Genomic DNA, 22,844 nt, shown 5'->3' on the forward strand with positions numbered 1-22,844 from the left:
GACAGCTTTGTCTATTTATGGGAGAGCTCGCTTGAGCTGATAGGGTAGATGCAGTGATTGCTGATAGCGGATCAGCCGGACTGATTATCTGCTCCGGCTTCTCCTGAACTTTGTTAATTAAACATCATGTTAAGATACTTCAATATTTTTAAATGCATAAATGTTTACCTTCCCCAGTATTGTTGCACTGTAGGAATAGTGGTTTAAGCAAGGGAAGTTTGTATGGTGCATCATGTTGCACATTTCTTGCTTGCAAGTTTTCAAGAAAAAAGTGATGGGGGCCTGTGCCCCAGTAAAGCTTTAGGTCTAGCAACGCCCCTGGTTACTGTCATTCTTCCAAAGATCTTCCTCTATATTTAGGAGAACAAATAAATTTATACAGGTTTGGAACAATCTGAGGGTGAGTAAATTATGACAGAATTTTTATTTTGGGGTGAACTATTCCTTTAATTTGCGATTCCTAGTCTGACTTTGGTAACTGCACAAATGTAAATGTCATAATGCAGCAATCACTAACACTGACACTGAAATTGCATTTTTACTTAAAATATGGGGTGGCAAAACACTTGTCGGTATATATGAACTAACATTACACTTATTACACTTACACTATACAAAAATATACAATATTTACATTTTTATTCATTTACACACATTTAACCTGAGTTTTTACATGATTTACTGGTCAGACCTCTTGAGTATGTCACATAATTGATGCACTGTAAATGACAAATGGGATTTTACTTGACTACAGAAGGTTAAGTGATATTTAAAAAATATATTTTTGCACTGTTTTTTTCATGTAACATTGTAGATCTAAAAAAACATTGACAATGTCTGACTTTTACTCTCAAATTTCTTGAATTTGACCCAATGAGATATTTTTATCCTGTCACTTTTTGAAAGAATTTGTAAAGTATACAGTATGTGTCAGTTTTAGATATTAGAGGGTTGCAGTTTCATCTTTTGAAACTACAGTACTAATAAGTGCAATAGTACAGTAGTAGTAATGTGACAAGCTATGTGATATTGAGAAATTCAAGATGGTAATCTCTATATATTTTTAACTGGTTTAATCTCTGTATCAGTAATTGTGATTAATATTTATTAATTGTGTTTTTCCTCACAATGCAATCAGAATTCAAAAAAAAAAAAAAAGCATTTATACTTTTTCAGAGTCATCAAGCCCAGTTCACATGTAAAAGTGAAAATAATCAAGAACAAAATTCATTCATTGGGGCAATTTCATCTACTTTGTATCAATGCAAAAACAAATTGGAAAACAAATTGTAATGCAAAGGATGATGCAAAATAGTCACATGAGGGGTAGGAGCAAATTCAAAACTATTTGACTGTTCCATTACTTCTCCTATAAAGTATATTGTGCGATAAAAAAACTACTATTTTAAATTATTAAGTTATGATTAAATTAAGTAAGTTATGATACACTGCTTTGCGAAAAGGCGGAAGTTAAGTGACGTCATTGTGAAAAGGGCCTATTTTAGTGGGATGTACTGGTCTTACTAATGTCACTCTTGTGGCCTATATTCCTCACTATGTTGATTACTCTCTTTACATTGTTCCATGGTATATTCAATGTCCTGGATTTTTTTTTCTAACCCTCTCCAGATTAATATTTTTAAGTAAGCTCTCAGTGTTTTCAATTGGATGTTACCAAATTTATGTAAGAAAAAACCCTTTGGGAACAGTCATACTTTTGAAGGTTTTATCAGTGACTTGAATTGATGGCAGGTGTATACTAATTCATATTTAACTTCTGAATGTGATTGGTCAAGTCTGAATGTGATTGGTAGATTTCAAACACTGCCACAATCCCCATTATAAAAGGGACAATACTATGTCAAAAAGTAATTAATAGGCTATTAAGTCTCAAGCCGAATGAGAATACTTGATTATACTTTTAAGTACATCTCCATCAAAAAGAATGAGTGCAGGCCAAATATACTTAGAGCGCTTTTCCTCTCCGTGCTGATCCATGCCAGCCGGTACGTAAATGGTTTCATTTTCCACCGCAGGGCTGATAACGGAAATTTTTAGAATGTAAACACAAACGCATCACGCGCTGCCTTGGTAACACAATTGACTGCGCTATAATGACTCTGTGTGCTTTCCTTAGCACAATTCAGTGCTAATTAGCACGATTAGACAACCGTGCCGAAAATTCCGAGCCGAGCACAGTTTGTAATCGTGCTGTGTCAAACCAGGCTCACATGGAAACATAATTGTAATCGTTTCAGACTGTGCTTAGAATATGGTTCGGCGTGATCATGGAAAAGCGCTCTCAGACTATCCTGTCAGTATAAGTCCAAATCACAGATAATCTTTACTTTAAGTCTAGTGACTGTTTATTTTTATATCTTATTCTGTACAGATCTGCTTAGTTCCACTTGACGGAATTGCGGTGAGAATGAGAGGCGAGATGTGTGCAACTTGGTGAGACTTTGGTCAAGTATGTTCCAGGAACCATCCCTGATATGCCATCTTTCCATGCTGTCCACCACCCATCCTCACCCTGCTCAGTTACCATGACAATTTCTCCTTTACTGATAGACAGTTCATCCACTTCCTGAAAACAGGACAGGGAGTGAAATACACAATTGTTATGGGGAGCCGTTTAGGCCTTAATTATTTAAATGACTCTTACAAACACTAGTGAAATAAAAATATTGATAGAGCTTAGTGAAATTAATTTATATGTATTACTGAAATACATCTTACAAACTCTAGTGAAATAAAAACATTGATCGAACTTAGTGAAATTCATTCATATGTATTACTAAAATACTGTACATCTTACAAACACTAGTGAAACAAACACATCGATCTGCAACAGTTAAATTCATTCATATGTATTACTGAAATACCTCTTACAAACACTAGTGAAATAAAAACATTTATCGAATTTAGTGAAATTTATCCATATGTATTACTGAAATACGTCTTATAACTGCTAGTGAAATAAAAACATCGACCTACCTTAGTGAAATTCATTCATGTGTATGAATGAAATACATATTACAAACACTAGCGAAAATCATTCACATGTACTGAAAAGTCTTTTACAAACACTAGTGAAATTCATTCATATGCATGCTAAAAAGCCTCCTATAAACACTAGTGCACTACTGAGGCAACATACTGTATTTCAGGTATAGTTGATGAAAGATTTCAGTGTAGTTAATGAGAGCTAATTCTATTTGAAAAGGAAGCTGCACCCGCACTTCCGTTTAGTTTGATTTGAGCCCAGGCAAACATTTGTAATACATCTGTGTCGTAAAATGTAGTTTTAAGAGTTTGTTAGAGCACAACGTGGTTGTCTAAACTTACAATCTGAGGTCGAAATATTAAGGCGCGACTGTTTAAAAATGTGCTCCGTCGTTTTCGGAGGTGCAAGGTTCGGGCTGTCAATAGCCACGAGTCACGGCCCGCTGAGAACAGTAATATCTGGCAGCACATGTAACTTGTCGCTGGTTCTGATTTCTCGACACACAGATTATGTATTAAATATCTTTTAATACATATGAATGAATTTCACTGTTGCAGATCGATGTGTTTGTTTCACTAGTGTTTGTAAGATGTATTTCAGTAATACATATTAATGAATTTCACTAAGTTCGATCAATGTTTTTATTTCACTAGTGTTTGTAAGAGGTATTTCAGTAATACATATTAATGAATTTCACTAAGTTCGATCAATGTTTATAATGTTCTAGTGTTTGTTAGAGTTATTTCAATAATTAAGGCCTAAACGGCTTCTCATGAATTATACTTAGAACATACCCTCACCCTCTTTCAAGTCATTATAATGTTTAAAAATGTTTTACAAAACAATTTTGACAAATTAGCTTCAAAACTTAAGTTAACTGTAGCTGAGAGGTTTAGAAGACTTGAACTGAAGTGTCTGCATTAAAACCAGCAAAACACCATTGTTGTTACCTAAAAATGCAAATATTTGTCACATGTGGTTATGCAAAGTACAAAATGCTAAGCAAATTCGAGATTTAAACCTTAAAAAATGATCAGTGATTATTTTTGTGAAAGTCCGACCCACTGCTTTTTTCCAAGAAGACAATAATCAATTCTACTAGTAACAAATCACAAAGTAACGGACAATACACGTTTTGGTTGGGTTCAAAAACTACCTAAAAAAGAAAGCCTCAATGCAAATGTCACAAAATGACGTACCTTAGCTTTAAAATCATACAACACCAAGTACTTTTCAGCCACATCTCCTCTTTCTTCAGCAGGTGTAAATGTTGCACCTGAATTCCTGTCTGCTTCTGGATATACTGTGATGGAAAGATATCAATGAGTCTTTCATAAAGTTAAAGAGTTTGCTGATAATTCTGAATGCTAATCTGTATTGTAAAAGCATTACAGGTACACTCTTAAGAAAAAAGGTGCTTCAAAAGGTTCCATAAAGAACCTTTAATATCTGATTATAAAAATTTTAAAAGAGATGGTTCTTTGTGGAACCAATAATGATTCTTCTATGGCATCGCTGTGAAGAACCTTTAAAGCACCTTTATTTTTAAGAGTGTACTATAGATTTACAGCAGTAATACTCACCACAAGAGGGCATCACTCTTGGCAGCATGATAGATAATCTGCAGAGGATTCAAATATGCCATTAACAACAGTTGTACAGCCATGTTTTACATAAAAAGTAACAATCATTATTAATTCTGTGTGTTTAGGCAGTTCAGATGTTTACCTTTTTGTTTCAACCCTCCTGACACCTTCATTAGAATCCACATCACTGTAGCATTGAAACTCTAAGGGAGCTGAAGAAACACGAAGGAGGGTTTATAAACGTAATAATATTAGAGTACTGGTACTTTCGAGGAACTAGTGTACCGTTTTATTTATATTTTCACCTAACCATCCTTTAAACATTTTAGTTATTGGCTGCTAAAGTGATTCATAATAATAATTAAGTGTACCTGGTGGACGACAGTGTGTCTTTTTCATCTCAATGAAGCAGTTGTTGTCAGCAATGATGTCACACTGCTCTAGAACCTTCCTTACTTCCTCATAGCACTACCAACGAAAAACAACTATGTACTTAAGGAGGCTGAGGTCGTTTAAAAAAGTTGTTACAACACCTGAAAATAATTTGGCTATAATCTTAAATTACTGAGTAAAGTATTTACCTCATCGGCCCTCACGCACTGCACAGACAGCAAATTGCAGTGATTCCATAACACACAGCGCAAGATATTAATGCGTTCACACTCCTGCTGCTGAAACACCTGCAACAAGATGCAGAAATACAAACAAACATCATTATATTTGTAAAACAGCTTTCACCAAACACATTTTTGATTTAACTAAAATTAAATACTACATCAGTATATATGGCGCCTGCTTTAACACATGTCTATGATATGTTGTCTCTCTCTCTCTCTTTTCATCAGAACCTAAAAGAAATACTGAAGTTCTGCTTATTCCCGATACACTCTATTTGTTTTATCTATGCATTTGTAGTGTTTGTTCTAAATACATGTTTGTTTTATGATGTGTGCTTTGTACCTCACACACACTTCTGTATGTGCTCTCCCAGTCCTGCCGAGTTTTTTCTAGCTGTTCAACATTCCACATATACTGTTTTTCTGAACCAGCAAAATGAAATAAGATCATTAATGTCAAAAACACTGTCACTTAGGCTGTACAATACATATTTTTCAAACCAATATCTGTGTTGTTATAATCCAACAAAAAAAACATCTACAGTACACAGTGATGACACTATATAGGCGTCTACATAACTTGTATCTCTTCCCAAGTTCATTACTTTGGATCTGTTCTGCAGCTGCTGACATGATAATAACAACAGAGGTGTTTTCAGCACAAACCTGCAAGGTTGGCTGCTCGCCTGCATAACCGGGCCCTGTTCAGCACCTACAACACACAGTTATACAACTGAGTTAATTGAATATTGTATCCTACATCTAAACATTTTGGTTGCAACACATTCTCACTCCCAAGGCGTTAAAAAATGACACATCATAGGTTGTTATTTGGCAAAACCCAAAAATTCCCGAGTGACAAGTATAGTTTGTCATAATAGTCATGACTCATGACAGTGACTATTTCTTTAATATGAATCCTTTAAATAATTGAATAATGCAAAAGGTCACACAAAAAAGGAAGTTGTCTTAGTCATACTGAAACAAGCTTGATTTTCTTTAATCCTTTTTTGGCCTTACTGTGATGACAAACTGTGATATTTCACAAGGCTTTAAAATGAAAACGGCAATCTGTTTAAATAACTGTTCAAGAGTAAATATTTTGTGGTTTTTGAGGTCCTACTTTTGGTTTATGGAGTGTCCAACAACAAGTTTATGTACATACACGGTGTAAAAACACTTTCATTTTCTAATAATATGCAGTTACTATTACCTCACTTCTTGACTGAGGTAATAGTATTACCTGGACTGATTCTCAAACCATTTGTTCGGAGATTCATCTGTCTAATCCCCTCCTTTCTGATTTGATTGGTCATATGGTCTAGTCTGCTGTGATTGGTCTACCGTGTGCAGTGTCGCAAATGGAACGTAGGCAGGCATTACACAGAGTGACGCAAATGCAAATCTGACCCGGAATTGAAATCGTTCGCGATTCAGAGTCAACTCCTTTTTTCCCAAGCCAATAACTTTGTTATTCGTTCACTTTTGGCTTTACAACTTTGCAGACTGCTTTCTATTTACACACAGCAACATTACTCACTGCATGAAATGTAATTATAAGGACATTGTAATAGTTACTCTTTAACTCTTTCCCCAACGTTTTTTTTCAAAGTTGCAGATCAGTCATTGATGGGTTAGAAGATTGTTATATAAAAGTATTAATTTGATGCATGTTGAGCATACAGAAATTTAACATTATGGTTTAGTATTTTGTAATGGTTTGTTAAGCTGTTTTCCTATCAACTGCCCGAATGGTGACCAGTTGCATGTAGGGCCACCTGGTGGAAAATCATTATTAGTTCAGAAACCTCACACCTTTTCTGATTGCCGGTGGGTGGAGGAGGTCACATTTGTCTTCTTCCCCGATGCTTGCTCAGCTTCATCAGCCTCCTTACATCTTTGCTCATATAACCTTTTTGACTGAGAGACATAAAGAGAATGATTTCAAACTAAGTGATACTGTGACATGAGTGAAGAAAAGGTGACAGCAGTTCTCATTAGAGCAGTGGTTTTCTGGGTTGTAAAGCACAGGAAGTTTAGGTATTAATATATCTGCATATCTACCAACAAACCCTTTTGTTTTTGCAACCTTTACTGTCTTTTCTATCTACAGTATACACATTATTGCAATGTATTGTCAAAATAGTCAAAATAATCTGCAAATTATAATAATATAAAACACTGCATCTATTTTGTGTGCACTGTAATTATCTCCATTCTGCAAATACAACCGTGGACAGTGGCTTCTATTTCTGCTTTCAGTTTCTGCCTATCTTCCTTTTTTTGTCTGATACTTCAATTTGGGTGAAAGAGTTAGAATTATACGTCATTAGGGCCCTGAACAAGTACTCACATCTATGGGTGAAACGGAAGTAAAGGATCTTAGATCTTACCTCCATTGTCTTCTTGTGCAATACCATTTTTGGCTTCTGAAGTTTTTCAATAATCTCTTCAAGCTAATTGGGGCAGGAAGATAGTTAACATGTTTTACCATGATTATTTATTTCATTCAAGATCACAAGATAACACCCTCTCCTTACAAAAATAGCCACATATGCTAAAGAATGAAACCACTTCAAAAAAGGTTACAGCTTCCTTCCTCCTGCTCACTAACCATATTAATAACCACCATCAATTGGTTTTATTTTTTATATTTTTCACCTTTCTTGTCTGATCCCTCTGATGTTCTCGAAATGCCTCGATTTTCTGGACATCCTCCCTTATCCCTTCAGACAGCTGGATGTGCAGATTTCCTGACTTCTCAATTTCTAGAAAACAATGCAACTTAAATTTAGGACATTACAACAATTCTTTTGTAATACAAGGTGAGTTGCAAAGAGAATTATATATAATTTTCATATACCAGCTTTCATCTTGTCAAACGATGCCTTCAATGTTCTGGGTGTAAACATAGAAAGCATAATAAAAAGTAAAAGTTGCAGGACATAAACATTTAGCATATTTGGGGGAATATGTTTAGTATGCAACTATATGGAGTATGCTTAATATGTACAGTATTAGGAGTGACATGATTAGTCCTAGTAGTTTTATTAATACTTCAAATCTCATTTCATTTCAGAGGAGTGCACATGCTATACAGTATATCTGGTACATTTGCACTTGTTCACAGGTTCAATATATGTTTATAAAAACCATCTTACCCAATCTCGGTTTGGCCTTCTGCTTTCCGAGCAATTGCCACCAGCTCTCTTCCGTATTTCTCCTCAGCCATTGCTCTGTGTGGGTGAGAGGCGAAATCACACAGAGACATTCACAGACACACAGATAGAGAGAAGATTGGTTCATACCTCATTTTCAGCAGTTCTTCCACATCTTTGCACATGTGTCTGCCATCCTGTAACCTCTGTGCAATGGCCTCATAACCTGATTGGTCAGTAAAGTCAGCACCCTGGAATATAAACACACAGTGATATACTGTACAGAGACATCCCGCTGTGCCTATCCTGTAATGACTATCATTCATACAGGTATATTTTGAGAGACTTTCTATATATTGAGGAAGCAGTAAACGTGAAAATTGAATGAAACTGCAAGAGGCTAATGCAAGTTTAGAGTGGAGCCGTCCCTTAATTATACAAAATAAAAAATACTTTACATCATTACATAAACATCCGGTATATTTCATGTTCATAAAACACAAAATGAGTGTTGAGTAGGCTATTGAAGAACGATCGAGGTCCCTCTTTGAAAACTCTTTTATGCATCATGATAACGTAATGTAGCATGTTAACTTTCACCTGCGCATGAAAGAAATGTAAAACAAACAAAAACAAAAAAAAACAGATTTATAACCTCAGTGTAAGATGATTAAACAAAGACTTACCCAAAAGGCATCGCAAAACTGTAAAGCCATCGCGATTTGTTTAAACAAAAAAAACTAAATTAGTCTTCAAAGTGTGTCTCTTTCAAGCCGTAAGACAGATACAAACTGCGCCAAGAAAGATAACATTGAGTTACACGCTAAATGAAGAGTTCGAAGTGATCGCCGCTTGTTCTCCTGTCTTCATTTCAAACTCTGTGAAAGAGGAAGAATAATGTTGATGTCATTGCCTCAAATGCCTCACCGCGCTATTTCTAGAAAAGGCATGAGTCTCTTTGATAGATTTCAAACGAAACAATATAATTCCTATAATCTTAATAAGCCATATTCTATTTTATATCTGTAGATAATCACGCTGCATGTCCTTTTGCTCATTCATCTGTTGCGCTTTTCTGCCTGCTTGCTGTAATACAATTTAGCCAAGAGAGGGGGGTATAAAACTGCTAATGTTAGTATGGGGCTGTGAGGGGAAAGACTGTTGTCTAGTAAAAGGCTCTACCTCTACCTTTTACACAGTGTTGCAGTGATTAGTATAAATGAATTATCCGTGCACACCATCATTTTTTTTAAATTGATTTGCACTTTTAATCTTTAATCAAAAACGTTAAGCTCCTATCCCTCTCAACAACAACTCTTCTTCACCACATGACGTCAGAAACAAAGAGGTGGGAATATACTGACTGTCCAATGGCCAGGCATTTTTAGCCCTCCCCTCCAGGCCCAATTTACAACAAACCAATAAAAAAGGGAAGGGCAAAATAAAGCCCCGCTTTGAGAAGCCGATACACGTCACTATACGGTAAAGAAGTCAATCGCAACGTCCGTTTCATGGTGACTATAAGTAAAGACCAGTTTGCAAAAGATGGCTGCAACCTGTTGTCTGGCTGACAGACCTGCAGTTTAATTCTCTCCAGCGATGCTATAGGCCAGCTGGATGATTTTAAAACTGGGGTTGGGAGTGTATATATAAATATACATATTAAACCTGTGTGGCGCGTGTGTGTGTAAAACATGTTTGTTTTACTATTTGTGGGCTATACTATTAGCAATATTCAGGCTTTATGTGTGTGTAGACAATGAGGCCTATGCATTTGTACCGTGAGACATTTTATGAAATATATGCAACTGCTTTGTTGAGCTATGTGGTGTACATAATTATTGATCGATGTGATGAACAGCGTGGTGGTGGTTTGTGTGTGTGCGTGTATTGATTGTTCTGTTTTGCAGTATGATGCTGAGTGTGGCATTGTTGACTGCTTGCGGTCACCACAGCAGGCAGGAGGATTGTGGTTAAGCTGCAGACAGAATGACGTACTGTAGTGTGGGTCTAGTGAATGTCCCCTTTCTCAATTAGAACTATATTGGGGGGGGGGATGGTACACATGAAGTACGCATTCATACAATTGTGCTGAAATTAAGAGAAGTGAAGGAAAGAATGTATTTGATAAGAGTAGAAGACGTCTTCTTAGCCACGTTGTATAAATCACAAAGGGCAACAACAACATGCATGCAATGTATGCAATCTATTGACTGTAATCAGCATTAGATTTATTATTATTTAGTTTGACTGAGCTGTTAGTATTTGAAATCTGCATGAAATATCTCTCACTTCAATGTACTTTGTATTTTGTTTAGTGTTAGGATTAGGGTAAATCAAATAAAAACTGCAGCCAATGCAGTACCCCAAACGGTTGAAGTTCCAGTGAATTAAATGTAGTGGCCTCCAGTGGTGAGGTTGTAAATTTCAACCAAGGGCTCACCCCTCCCCTCCCCAGTTTGTCCGTTTAGGGCTACTGTAGAGACAACATGGAGAATTTCATGCAAGAGGACCCGTGGAGTATGTAGATAGAAATAGCTCATTCTAAGGTAAAGAAAACGTAACGCTTCATTATGTAAGTTCTTTATACACCACTGAAGACATGAATATTATATTGCATTTCTGTCAATAAAGCCTCCAAAGAAAATTACACATTAGACCTTTAAATCTTAAGAGTCTTTAGATCTAAAGGCATTTACAGTTTAATTGATTAATTTATTGGTAAGCATATAGCCTATTAGTATCTTATGGATTCATGCAATATAATGTAGCCAAACCAGAGAATTAAATCCAGAGGATTCCTTCATTCCTAGATACGTAATTTGCATATCTGTAATTCATAGGCGGGGATTATGCTAATTGTGAATGAGCGTGAATGTTTATGTTATTTACGACCATGCATACGCATGTTTACATATGTTTATGACCCTGATTACAAGTGATTGGAATTCATTAACACACACACATTTTACTATCAAATCCGACGTTTACAAAGTATTTGTGAATGCGGAGGAAGGTTTTCGGGAAGGTCTTTTTTACGCGCAAATTACTCGGAATTTACTCATATATTTACGAATGTTTCATGAATGAGGCCCATTGTGTTTTGTTGTGTTTTTATTGTTTTAAAATGTAATAATAATATAGGACAGCTAAGTGATCCTAAAGGTTTTACCAATGTTGTGCACTGCATTCATTTTATACATTTTAAAAGGTAACTGATCTTCAAAGCTCCAGCAATAAAGGTAAAGGTAAGTTGCTAGACGTCCCTGCGTGTTATATGGCTTTATTCCTAGAAAGTTTTATCCTTACAGATGATAGTGTTTGAGGCCTTCCGTATCTATATCTGGGTGTGTTTGTGCCCTTTGCAGGTGTATTTTGATCATAATCGATCATCTGGAATTCCTCACTTCCAAGATATCAGGGATGACCTTCAGAGCAGGAGGGGCTCACAAACCCTGTACAAATGCATGCAAGTTCGGTGCAGGTACTGAGGTAAATAAACTGCTACCTGTAACCCCCAAAACCACGAGCATAAACACAAATACAAGAATACACACACCTTTCTCTTTCCTTATCCTGCCACAATCATATATATTCACTTGCAGTGATTACCATCAACACCCTCTCAGATGCTTTCGGGTTTCCAGCTGGCATGCAGGTGCTCTGTGTGGATGTGTGTGTGTATTGAAGCGCCTGCTTCCCTTGGGCTCTGTTTGCCGGTATAGTGTATCAGTGGGCCAGCAGCATGGCGCCATCCGTCCTGCTCCCACCGCCAGCCCCCAGAATGCATTACACACCAATCGAACGGATAGCTCCACTTTTACCTACTGGACAGCACTGCTGTTAGGGGCTTTTGTTCGGCCTCTCACTCTCTCTTGTTCCCTCTGACTCGCTCCCCCTCTCCTCTTGTGCATTTTCTGTTGCAAGTATCATGTTACAAAAGCAATAGAGACCACCTAAGTGACAGTTTCGGAGGAGATCTGCATGTTAAAACACACACACACACACACATACAGTATGTGTGTGCAATGGCCTTAGTAGCTAAACAGGTGATTCAGTGATACAGCATCCCTCCTCCACCCCAACTCCTCACCATCAGCCCGTTTTTACCGCAGTATAACGGGGGGGGGGGGGGGGGTTGATGGGGAACGACCCGAGTCCGGGCACATACCAGGCAGGGGACCCTCTCCCCGGACAAAGGGGCAGACGCCGGAAGAACTACCAAGCTCAGAGCCCTCTCCCCAGGACAGCACGCCAAATACGCATACTGTCCGTCCCTTATCATCCGAACTTATTATCTGCGAGGCGAACTCGTGAACTATACATTATTGTAACCCCTTGTGTTCGTTTGATTTGGTAAGATTTAGGGAAATTACTTTAGTTGTGTTGCCTAGTCAGGGGCGTAGCTACGTGGTGGGCAAGGCTAACCCTGAATGATGGATGGCCACCTATCTGGCCACCTGTGTTGTGCAAAGCAGTTTTAAGATGTGTGTCGGAGTTTATGGATACGGAGTGCTGCGCAGATCATTTAGCGTATGCACTAAAAGTAACGCGAAAACATTACTCTCTCGTTAATATTATGTCATATGCTGACGCACTGACGCAAACAGTCTGAGCGCTATAGCTGAACAGCTGCTAACCGCTTCGTGACAGTGTACTGTCTGTGTCAGTAGCGTAGGAACGAGGGGGCCTGAGGGAACCTAGGCCCCCTCATTTACATGTATGGCCCCCTCAGATCTTTGATTGCTTAAAATAAAAAATAAGGAATTGTTTATTTGTTACTCTGGTTGATCGATCAGTGCTCCCCGCTGTTTTCAAAGTTATTGGTTTAATTATGTCACGTGTTGTGCGTAGCATTAAGAGTTTAATTTATACGCTGCGATGGCAGGTGCACGTACTAGTCTGTTTTTATATACTGTATATTACGAAAAGATGAGCAAGAAGAAAATGAGTAGACTGCTAAAGATAACGATTACACTGCATATGACTTCTTGTAGTGTCGGAAGACTTTTCTCAACAGAAACTTTTCTCACCCTCGAACACTCCGCATTGTCATGTAAAAGGTAAGCCAATGGTTTGACTGGTAGCCGCCGAGCTACTGCGGTTCAATACTGATCCTTACGACCCCCCGCTCTGCATATTTTGTATGCTTCTCTTACCGCTTCAGAGGTTTGCGAAGTGGACATAAAAGGAATTGAAGTGCATTCGTGATTGCGGTTAAATAACAATTCAAATTTCCATAGTAAGTTTTGTCCCTGTGTGAAAACGCTGCAGGCAATAGTGTTCTAAACTGACGTTAACTTCAGAAGTAACTTCAGCTGATTTCCTGTGTGCAGGGAGTAGAGAGCAGTGAACACTGTGTAGGGTCTTGTCTTCTGTCTTGTTTAACTGGATTTCATTCATTAATTACATTTTCGCGAAAGTTTAAGTTGGGGTACTGCAATGTTTATTTTCTAACTTACTGCAAATGATAGCTAGCAAATTATTTTAAAATAATGTTAGCACATGAAAACATTGCAAATAAATTGTTTACTTTACGTTCTTTGTGTATGTTTTTGACCAGCAAACTATGTAATGATGAATTGGTGTAAATTACAGTAGAAGTTAAAGAATTTCTGTCTGTAAGGATTTTTTGGTCACCCTAATAAAACCACTGGGTCTTACCTGGCCACCTGTAAAAAAAAGTTCTGGCTACGCCCCGTAGTACAGTGCGTGCTTGTAAAAACAGTCAGTGTACAGCGAGCTCTTTGGATGTCCCGCATGTCTTTGAGATTAAAGCATCAGCGACATTTGATAAATGCCATGCATCTGGTTTAATTTTTTTTCGCAATAATAAGTGGCACCTAAATGTCACCAATGTCACAATATGTACATAACTAGCACATAGTTAACAATAGAGAATTTGCATAATTGTACTGCATTGAATGCATGATTCAAATGAAGAGAAAGTAAACGCTTATCAGCTAGAAACTTACTAATGTTTCTACATAAGAGAAGGAGGATGTATACTAATCCGTCTGACAAGTGTACTGCATTTACCACAAATTGCGACAAGCATACATACACCTTGTCCTTCAGTAATGCATTCATAAACCCTGGATATGCTGAAACATGTTCACAAGACCAGACATGTATCACTAAGTGATTGAGATAAGCAGCGGTGTGCTGTGACCTTTGCTGCCAGTATGCGTGTGCCCTGCTGCAGACAAGGGGCTTGAAATATCTTATGCCTCAGTCACACCAGGAAGCGGACCAGAATAGCTCTCAAAGTGTGAATGAGACTGATGAGTGTGTTCCGGACTGTCAGTAATAAATGTGTGCGCGTTTGTGAGACTATAGGTCCGTAAGTATGTGTTGGTGTGTTTGTCTTGAACAGCAGTGGCCTGACATTGTTGTGTGGATTGTAAATTACTGAATTACTGGTAATTTCAACTCTGTTTTTTTTTTTTTTTGATTCAGCCCTAAATATTTGGTGCAGAGTGATCACGTATATTCAAGAGCATGGTACATACAGTGATTTAATGTCCCAGTGAAATAAAAAATGACCATGCCTATTTTTTCATGAAATACTAAATACAATGTTTCACGAGTTTACCTGCGCAGATAACAGTGATGTTGATAGGGATAATAATGATAGAGCGTGGTATGAGGTTATGCGTATTTGGCGTGCTGTCCGGGAAGCGGGCTCCGAGCTCGCCAGATCTACCCGAGCCCGAAACACTCTACACCTTGGTGAGTGCGCCGAGCTCGGAACCGGTTTGAGCCCAGAGCACAGCCCCATAAAGCAAGAGTGGGACAGCCGCCGGAGTACGCATACCCCCCAAACGCGATGCTGAACGCTGCAGAGGCGTGGACTGCATTCGGGTAAAGACAAGAGGATGAAGGCTCCTTAGGAGATGAGGTTTGTGATGAGACAAGAATGGGGTTGGGGTTCCTCGGAGGATGGTTGAGACTGATATGCAGTGAGGGTGCCTGCTGGAGTGATGAGAAGTTGGAATCCGTGAGCGGCTGGGAGTAGTGCACGTAGAGGTTGTAAATATGGGGATTTCAGAAACCATCTAAAGTGAACATGGCTTCGTGGGTGTCTCTGGGGTTAAGCCTGATACTGGAAGGAGGCGACTGAAGGAGGGAGCCAGCTGTAATAGTGGAGGCTCCTGCTGGGGTGAACGCTGCTGTGATGCTTGCTTCCGTAGAAAGTCGTAGGCGGCAGAACGCGAGACGGAAGCACTGGCCTCTGCGGAGGCGATCGCTGCTGCGACGCTGGCTTCGACGCCTTAGATGGAAGCACTGGCCCCTGCGGAGGCGATCGCTGCGGTGACGCTGGCTTCTGCGCTTTCGATGGAAGCACGGGCCTCTGTGGAGGCGATCGCTGCGGCGACACTGGCTTCAGCGCTTGAGATGGAAGCACGGGCCGCTGCGGAGGCAGTCACTACGGTGATGCTGGCTTCTGCGCTTTCGATGGAAGCACGGGCCTCTGCAGAGGCGATCGCTGTGGCGACACTGGCTTCAGCACTTGTGATGGAAGCACTGGCCTCTGCGGAGGCGATCGCTGCTGCGACGCTGGCTTCGACGCCTTAGATGGAAGCACTGGCCTCTGCGGAGGCAATCGCTGCGGTGACGCTGGCTTCTGCGCTTTCGATGGAAGCACGGGCCTCTGTGGAGGCGATCGCTGTGGTGACGCTGGCTTCTGCACTTTAGATGGAAGCACTGGCCGCTGCGGAGGCAGTCACTACGGTGATGCTGGCTTCTGCGCTTTCGATGGAAGCACGGGCCTCTGCGGAGGCGATTGCTGTGGCGACACTGGCTTCAGCACTTGTGATGGAAGCACGGGCCTCTGCGGAGGCGATCGCTGCGGCGACGCTGGCTTCCACGCTTGAGATGGAAGCTCGAGCTTCTTTGGATGCTTCTTGTCGCGGCGCTTGCTTCCATGCTTGAAATGGAAAAGCTGGTCTCTGCCCAGGTAGTCGCTGCAGCGATGCTGGCTTTCCACACTTGGGATGGAAGTGCTGGCCTCTGCTGAGACAGTTGCTTGCCGTGATGCTGGTGTCTACGCTTGAGATGGAAGTGCTGACCTCTGCTGAGGCGGTCGCTGCGGCTATGCTGGTTTCTACATTTGAGAAGAAGTGCTGGCTTCTGCTGATGTGGCTTTTTTGAAGATGCTGATTGCTATGGTTGCGATGGAAGCACGGACCTCTGCCGACGTGGGCGCTGGCCTCTGCGGGCGCGGTCTGAAGCGACGGGTCTTGAATGAAATCCCTGGTGATTGCTGAGGCGGTTGCTGTGGTGGTGAGGTCTCCCGCTAGGGAGATGAAGGCCGAAGTGGTGGAGGTTCGAGCCCGTGCAGGTGAAGAATGGATTCTTTAGATGATTCAGGAAATGAGGGTTCGATGGGCTTCCCTGATGATGGAGCGATCTGACCTGATGTAGCTCTTGAAAGCTTCCGATGTCCAGCGCCCTAGTGCTTGGATTTGAGACTGCGAGAGGCCTTTTTGGGTGGCTGTGGTTGCTGCGCCTATGCGGAAGGAGTGGCCGGAAAAGTGGTCTGCGGGGATGCCGGACAGGAGCAGGATGGCTTTGAGGTGCTTTTGGAACCAGAAGCGTGTAGCTGGGCGGTTGGATTCGTCGACGAAGAGAGGATCCAATGTGGTTTTGGTCTGGGATTTCCTGAAGTGAAGGTAGGCTAGGAGGGTCTGATAAGGTTGAATCGGTGACTGGAGGTTGAATATGTAGATGAAATGTTCTCTCCTGGTTTGGTCCATCTTGCTTTGTTTAATGGAGAATGACATCGTCTCTGAATCGAGTACTGATAGGTCCGATACCGTTGGATGGGTTAGGGGGTTAAAGATTGATGTGGTAGAAATTTCCGAACATCTTAGAAAGCCGAAGAATGCTAGGATAAACATGGTGTCGAGTGTGCGATCGAAGTGCTTGGAGTGATATCCTTTACGGAGGGTAGAAATGCATCATGTCAGTATATCCAGGGTTATAGGTTGCCTGGCGTCTGGGTGAGTGGGCTGGGTTCTTTGAATGCCCTTGACGAGCATAGATGTTTGTGAGCTGGCTATGGCTGCAGATGGAGAGTTGAATATGAGCTTGTGGAAGAACTGGACTCCACTCATGTAACCTTTAATTGAGCTGGCTTGGAGGTTCTTTGAAGAGTTTAGAGTTGGAGATGTAGGAAGTGATGGTGAGGACAGAAAAATTGGGAAAGGGAATGTTGAACGCCTGGTGAAAAGACTTGAAGCTTTTCCATGCAGTGAGATAAGATTGGAGGGCCCTAAGGGAGACGGCTTGGGTGATGGAGTTTAGAGAGGCATCGAGGAGGGTTTTTAGGGGGTGGTTTACCGGAATATCAGCTCCGAATAGGGAGGTACCAGTGTTGGCAAGGGATCTGCTTCGGGCGCCAGCAGCCTGAACTTCTGGAAGGCAAAATGAGAAAGGGGTCAGCAATCTGATTTTTTGATCCAGGAATGTGTTTGGCAGTTAGAATGAACTGGTCACAGGCTGAGATCCAGATGAGGCATCTGAGGAACGGCATTAAAGCGGGGGAGTGGGAGCGGCCTTTGTTAATACAATGAACAGTTGCCTCGTTATCACAATGTACAATTATACTGGAAGCCGACCACTCTTTCCCCCATAGAGATGCTACGTTGACCAGTGGATACAGCTCGAAAAGTGCTGAAGATGCTAAAGCCTGAGGAATCTCTAAGAGCTGGGGGGCCAAGTGCATGCAAACCAACGGCCTTGGTAAAAGCCTCCGAAACCGACGGAAGGGGCGGCGTCGGTGAACAGGTGAATATCGGTGGGGGAGGAGGCCATGTCACTGTAGAAAAATGACAAGCCGTTCCATTGTCTGAGGAATTTTATCCATAAGCTCAGCTCGTCAAGGCAGGGACTGGATATGGATAACGTGTCCTCTAGACCGTGTCCTCTAGAGCGAAATTCAGATGGCCGAGAACAGACAGGAGGTCGCGTTTGGAGCAGCGGGGATTAGCTAATAGGGCGGAAGCGATCACGATCGTTCTGTCGATTTTCTCTTTTGGCAGAGAAGCCTGGAATCTAAGCGAGTCTAATTTAATTCCGAGAAATTCGATGGACGTGCTCGGTCCTGAAGTTTTGTCTGGGGCGAGGGGAATGCCGAGATTTTCGAAAACCTGCTGGACTTTTGCTAGATGCGCAGCGAGTCGGGAGACGAGATGATTAAAAAATTGTCTAGTAGGTGGATGAGGTAGGGAATTGCATAATTGTTAGAGAGAATCCAGCAAATTGCCTCTGACAACATGTCGAAAATTTTTGGGCTGCTTCTGCAGCCAAAAGTGAGACGGACAGAAAAGTAAAATTTATTGCGCCATCGGATGCCGAAAAGGTGCCAGAAGTCTGGGTGGATGGGCATGACTTTAAACGCGGATGTGATGTCGACTTTGGCTAGCCAAGCGCCACGACCGGCATGTTTTATTAAAGTGATGGCTTGATCGATGTTATGATAGTGCAGGGAAAATTCCTCAATCGGAATGAGGCTGTTGATGCTTGGAAAGGCAGAGCCGTGCGGTGACGAGAGATCGAATATGAGGCGGAGATGATTCTCTAAATTCTCTTTTTGCCAGAGAATTTACGTCATTGGGGCAGATGCGAAATGCAGTAAATGGGGGAGCGTCGAAGGGGCCGATAATGAATTTAGCGTCGATCACCTTTTTATGAGGAGATCGACTAACTCTGGTTCGGTGAGCGCAGACTAGAGGTTGGGGCATATTAAGCTGCATGATAGAAGTCTGATAACGCCGGGGTCGAAGCCGTTCGAGAGACCGGTCAGAAGATAGTCGGTGAACTGAATGTCGGGGTGCGAAGACAACTCGAAAGACAAACAAGAAACATTCACAGGAGTCGAGAGGTAATTTTTACGATTTTAATTCTGAACTTGAGACATTGGGCATACAATTCGAGCGTGTGCACCACTGCAAAACGAGCACACGTGCAGGAAGCGACAACGCTGCCTGGTGCATCTTCCTACATTGAAGTTCCTGCATGCCTCCAAATCGCTGGGTTACCCATGGGTTTGGTTAGCTGGGCGGTTTGGCAGGCGCGGAACAGAGGAAGTGGATTTGGGAGGCGAAGCTGGGTGTCAAGCTAGCGGATGGCCTGCTGTTCCTGCTGTTCTACCACGATTGCCAACGGGCGGCCGCGACGAGCCGTGGAGGTGGTTTGCCCGGGCCGGGAATAAGGAGAACCACGAGCCGTGCCCGGCTTGTCAGTGGTCTTTTGCGAAGCGGATTTCGGTGAGGCGGTATCCACCAGGGAAGAGACGTAGAGGCAGTAAAGCTCCGCCTTGGTCATCCGCCTGTGGAATTGGACGTCCGCGTTGGACAGAGCCAGTCGTAGGCCCTGGACAGTCCATTTCTGGATGGCGGGGATCGTGTTGTGAGTAGAGTTGTAAGAAGAAGCCGGAGAAGGATGTGGACGTCTCTTTGGGCCAGGTGATGAAGTGCCACCTCTGGAACTGCGGAGCTGGCGGCCCCGTGATGAAGCCGGGGAATCGCTTCCTGATTCCGAACCTGAGCTAGAATGGTGGGACGCTGAAGCGATGCGGATTTGGCGGCGCTGAAGCGATGCGGTTAGCAGACAATTCGTCGATGGCGGGGGTCTCGGACATAGAGTCGAACTAGACGTTGATGCTTAATCATAAGAGAAAGAGCAGGTAAGATGGTTTCCCTATTTATAAGCGAGCTCGCTAGGGCTGATTGTGTAGATGCGATGATTGCTGATAGTAGACCAGCTGTGCTGATTATATGCTCCGGCTCCTCCCGAACTTTGTTAATTAAACATCATTTATTGTCAATAGCTTACCAATGTTGGTCATTCTCTTTATAAAATTCATGTGCCCTCATAATCTTTAGTTAGAATCTGAAAATGCACTTCCGCCCTTTAGTGACTATCCATCTCAAATGACGTAAATTAGACAGCTTGGGTGGAGTATCCGTTCACTCCTCCCCTTCAACTGTCAGTCTGCTGCCAGTTCTATTTCAAAATGCAACGGCTGTGAAAAACACAAACCACGGCCAGTATTTTTTCTCATTTCAAATTCCGTTTCACTCGGAAATATGTCAGAATACAGAAGTAAAAACTATCGCAACTTCCGGTTCACGGGGACTTTAAATCAGATGTTTATAATCTGAATGATTACAAATGTACGAGGGATTCACCCTTTAGTGTTGATTCTTTTATTAGACCAGTGGCCTTTATCACAAAGCTGGTTTGGGTATTTACCCAGGTAAATTCGCGTTTAGTTTGAGCATCCTCCGAGTTTTCGTGCTCAAGAAGGTGGATTGGTTTTGAGCCGGTTTCGTCGCTATGGTAATTTAGGCTATACGGCTAACCTGCTCCGGAGCAGGTTTTATTCTGGGTTAGAGATCGCAAACCACCTGACGCAGTGAAGCCACTCCCCATGTATCTCTCGCTCCAAATTAAAAAAGTTTAAAGTGATAAGATGTTAGAGGTAAAATCTTTTGCTGCTAAGTGTTTATTTGTATTGTATATTTACATTTATTGATTATAATTTGAAACACGTTCATATAATTATTATATTAGTTGATAATTAATATTTATTAAATAATATTAAACATAGCATTTAAATTAATATAAATATATTTGTATAAAAACAACTTTAATATATAAAGCATTTTAAAGTAATTAAGTATACATATTATCTTTTGATCTTATTTTAAAACCATATAAATAATTTAAATTCAGTTGATTCTGCATTGATACAGTCAGTAGCTGCCTTCTCAAACTTTCACTGCAGCTGTATTTATTCCTAATAAATTGCCAATTTAGTCACGTTTGGATGTAAACAAAAATATAATTGTTCTGACTCAGAATGGCCACATGCAGACTCAACAAATCTCATCTTTTGAATCTCATTGGTTGTCGTGCATTTTGTGACCATGAGAACCAAACATAAGTCAGACAGAAGAAAGACCAGGGCCCGTATTTATCAAGCTTCTCGAAGTGCCATTTTAGTCTTAAGTGCTGAGAATTCATGAAATTTACTTCTACTTCCAAACTTAAGTATAAAAGCAAGTTATCAAATGTCTTAAAACTAAGAATCACTCTTACTCTCCCAATTATTTAAGACAGCTCGAGAGGTCTCTCAAGTGCTAGGAGTTGCAGTATACTAGGGGCTTGTGATGGCGCTGGGGAGACAGAGACATGTGGTGGACAGAGGGATTGACCAATGGAACCGTAGATTCCACATTATACAGTAGGCTACATGCATAAATTCGGTACTCCTCTGCATAGGAGTAATTGCTGGAGGGACAGTTGATTGTGTCCCCAACCCTTTTTTTAAAGTATGAATTCGTGAAAGGCATTTATTAATGAAACAACATCTACACATCATTTTTCATAATCTAATTTACATTTAATAAACTTTGTGCGCAAGATAAAAGGCATGATGCACTTTCAGCCGCGCATGCGCACTTAGACAGATGCACTCTCAGCCGCACTTGCGCTCTTTGCCGTGGGTCAAAAGACTGTTTATAAACTAACGTCACATATAAAAGAACGTCCTGTTAAAACCGCATGAAAATACATGAAAATGAAAAAGTATTTCATGAAGTGGACTGTAAAAGTTTTTTGCTTTTTAAGAGTTTAAGATTACTTCGCATATGTGCCTAAGTAAAAGGTTATAATGATAATATGCATTACTAATTAACGTTATTACATTATTAAATAAAACTTTTCCATGTATAATTTAAAATCATTACATTAAAAAACATAAATATTTTTTTTAATTTTGTGATTGACAAAAGATTCTGAGATGCATGTTGTCCACCACATTCTCTAAAAATACAGAATCAGAAAGAGCTTTATTGTAGAGGTGCACCGATTGACCGGCCAGAGACCGGAATCGTCTCGCCGATTCCAAGACGATCTTCTGTTGTTCGTGATGCGGGCAAGAACGTCACAGCCGTCAGTGCACTCAAAGCCGCAAGTAAACATGTAAACGTACGCGCGCACAGCCTGTCTTTCACGGCTCGTTTATACTCGCATGTGGGTCCACCGGACCGCGAGTCTCTGCTGACTGACGCGCATCTCTCATGTCCGCTATGGCAAGCCGATGGTGTCAGAATTACGCCATAGATTTAACGCGTTTATATCCGAACGCCGTTTTTGACGGCGTTTTAAACAGTATTTGCGCCGCAAAATACGGCGTCGCGATTCCAAACGCCGTAAAAAACGCGCGAAAAGTCGTCCATAACGCCGTATTTAACGGCGTTCTAAGGCACTTGAAAGCGCCGCTTTTTGCGCCGCTGTCTGGCCATATGACGCGCGTAAAAAACGCCGTTTTGGTTGCACAGAGCGCGCGTCTTTTACGGCGTTTTGTGTGTTGTATAATGAGCCCCTCCCGCTGATTTCCGCAGCCAGTAAATCCGAACTGTTCTCACCCAATCACTGATGAACTGAGCCAGACCAGAGCAAT

The 22,844-nt window shown here is 41.1% G+C and overlaps 1 protein-coding gene and 1 pseudogene across 1 annotated transcript; both read right to left on the reverse strand.

The window, feature by feature from the left end:
• Positions 1-321: 321 nt before the first annotated feature.
• pstpip1b (proline-serine-threonine phosphatase interacting protein 1b) lies at positions 322-9,414 on the reverse strand. The gene is made up of 15 exons (XM_057337642.1): positions 9,055-9,414; positions 8,519-8,619; positions 8,372-8,446; positions 8,074-8,108; positions 7,872-7,978; positions 7,604-7,666; positions 7,026-7,130; positions 5,877-5,922; positions 5,554-5,633; positions 5,175-5,273; positions 4,965-5,061; positions 4,736-4,805; positions 4,591-4,628; positions 4,207-4,310; positions 322-2,587 (listed from the first exon to the last, which is right to left on the reverse strand). Exons 1-15 carry the CDS (start codon positions 9,082-9,084, stop codon positions 2,399-2,401), a joined length of 1,239 nt encoding a protein of 412 aa, XP_057193625.1. The 5' UTR covers positions 9,085-9,414; the 3' UTR covers positions 322-2,398.
• Positions 9,415-16,737: 7,323 nt separating this feature from the next.
• LOC130548709 (uncharacterized) lies at positions 16,738-18,098 on the reverse strand (annotated as a pseudogene).
• Between the last annotated feature and the right edge of the window lie 4,746 nt (positions 18,099-22,844).

The sequence above is a fragment of the Triplophysa rosa genome, linkage group LG1 (assembly GCF_024868665.1).
Source record: "Triplophysa rosa linkage group LG1, Trosa_1v2, whole genome shotgun sequence".
Classification (NCBI taxonomy): Eukaryota; Metazoa; Chordata; class Actinopteri; order Cypriniformes; family Nemacheilidae; genus Triplophysa; species Triplophysa rosa.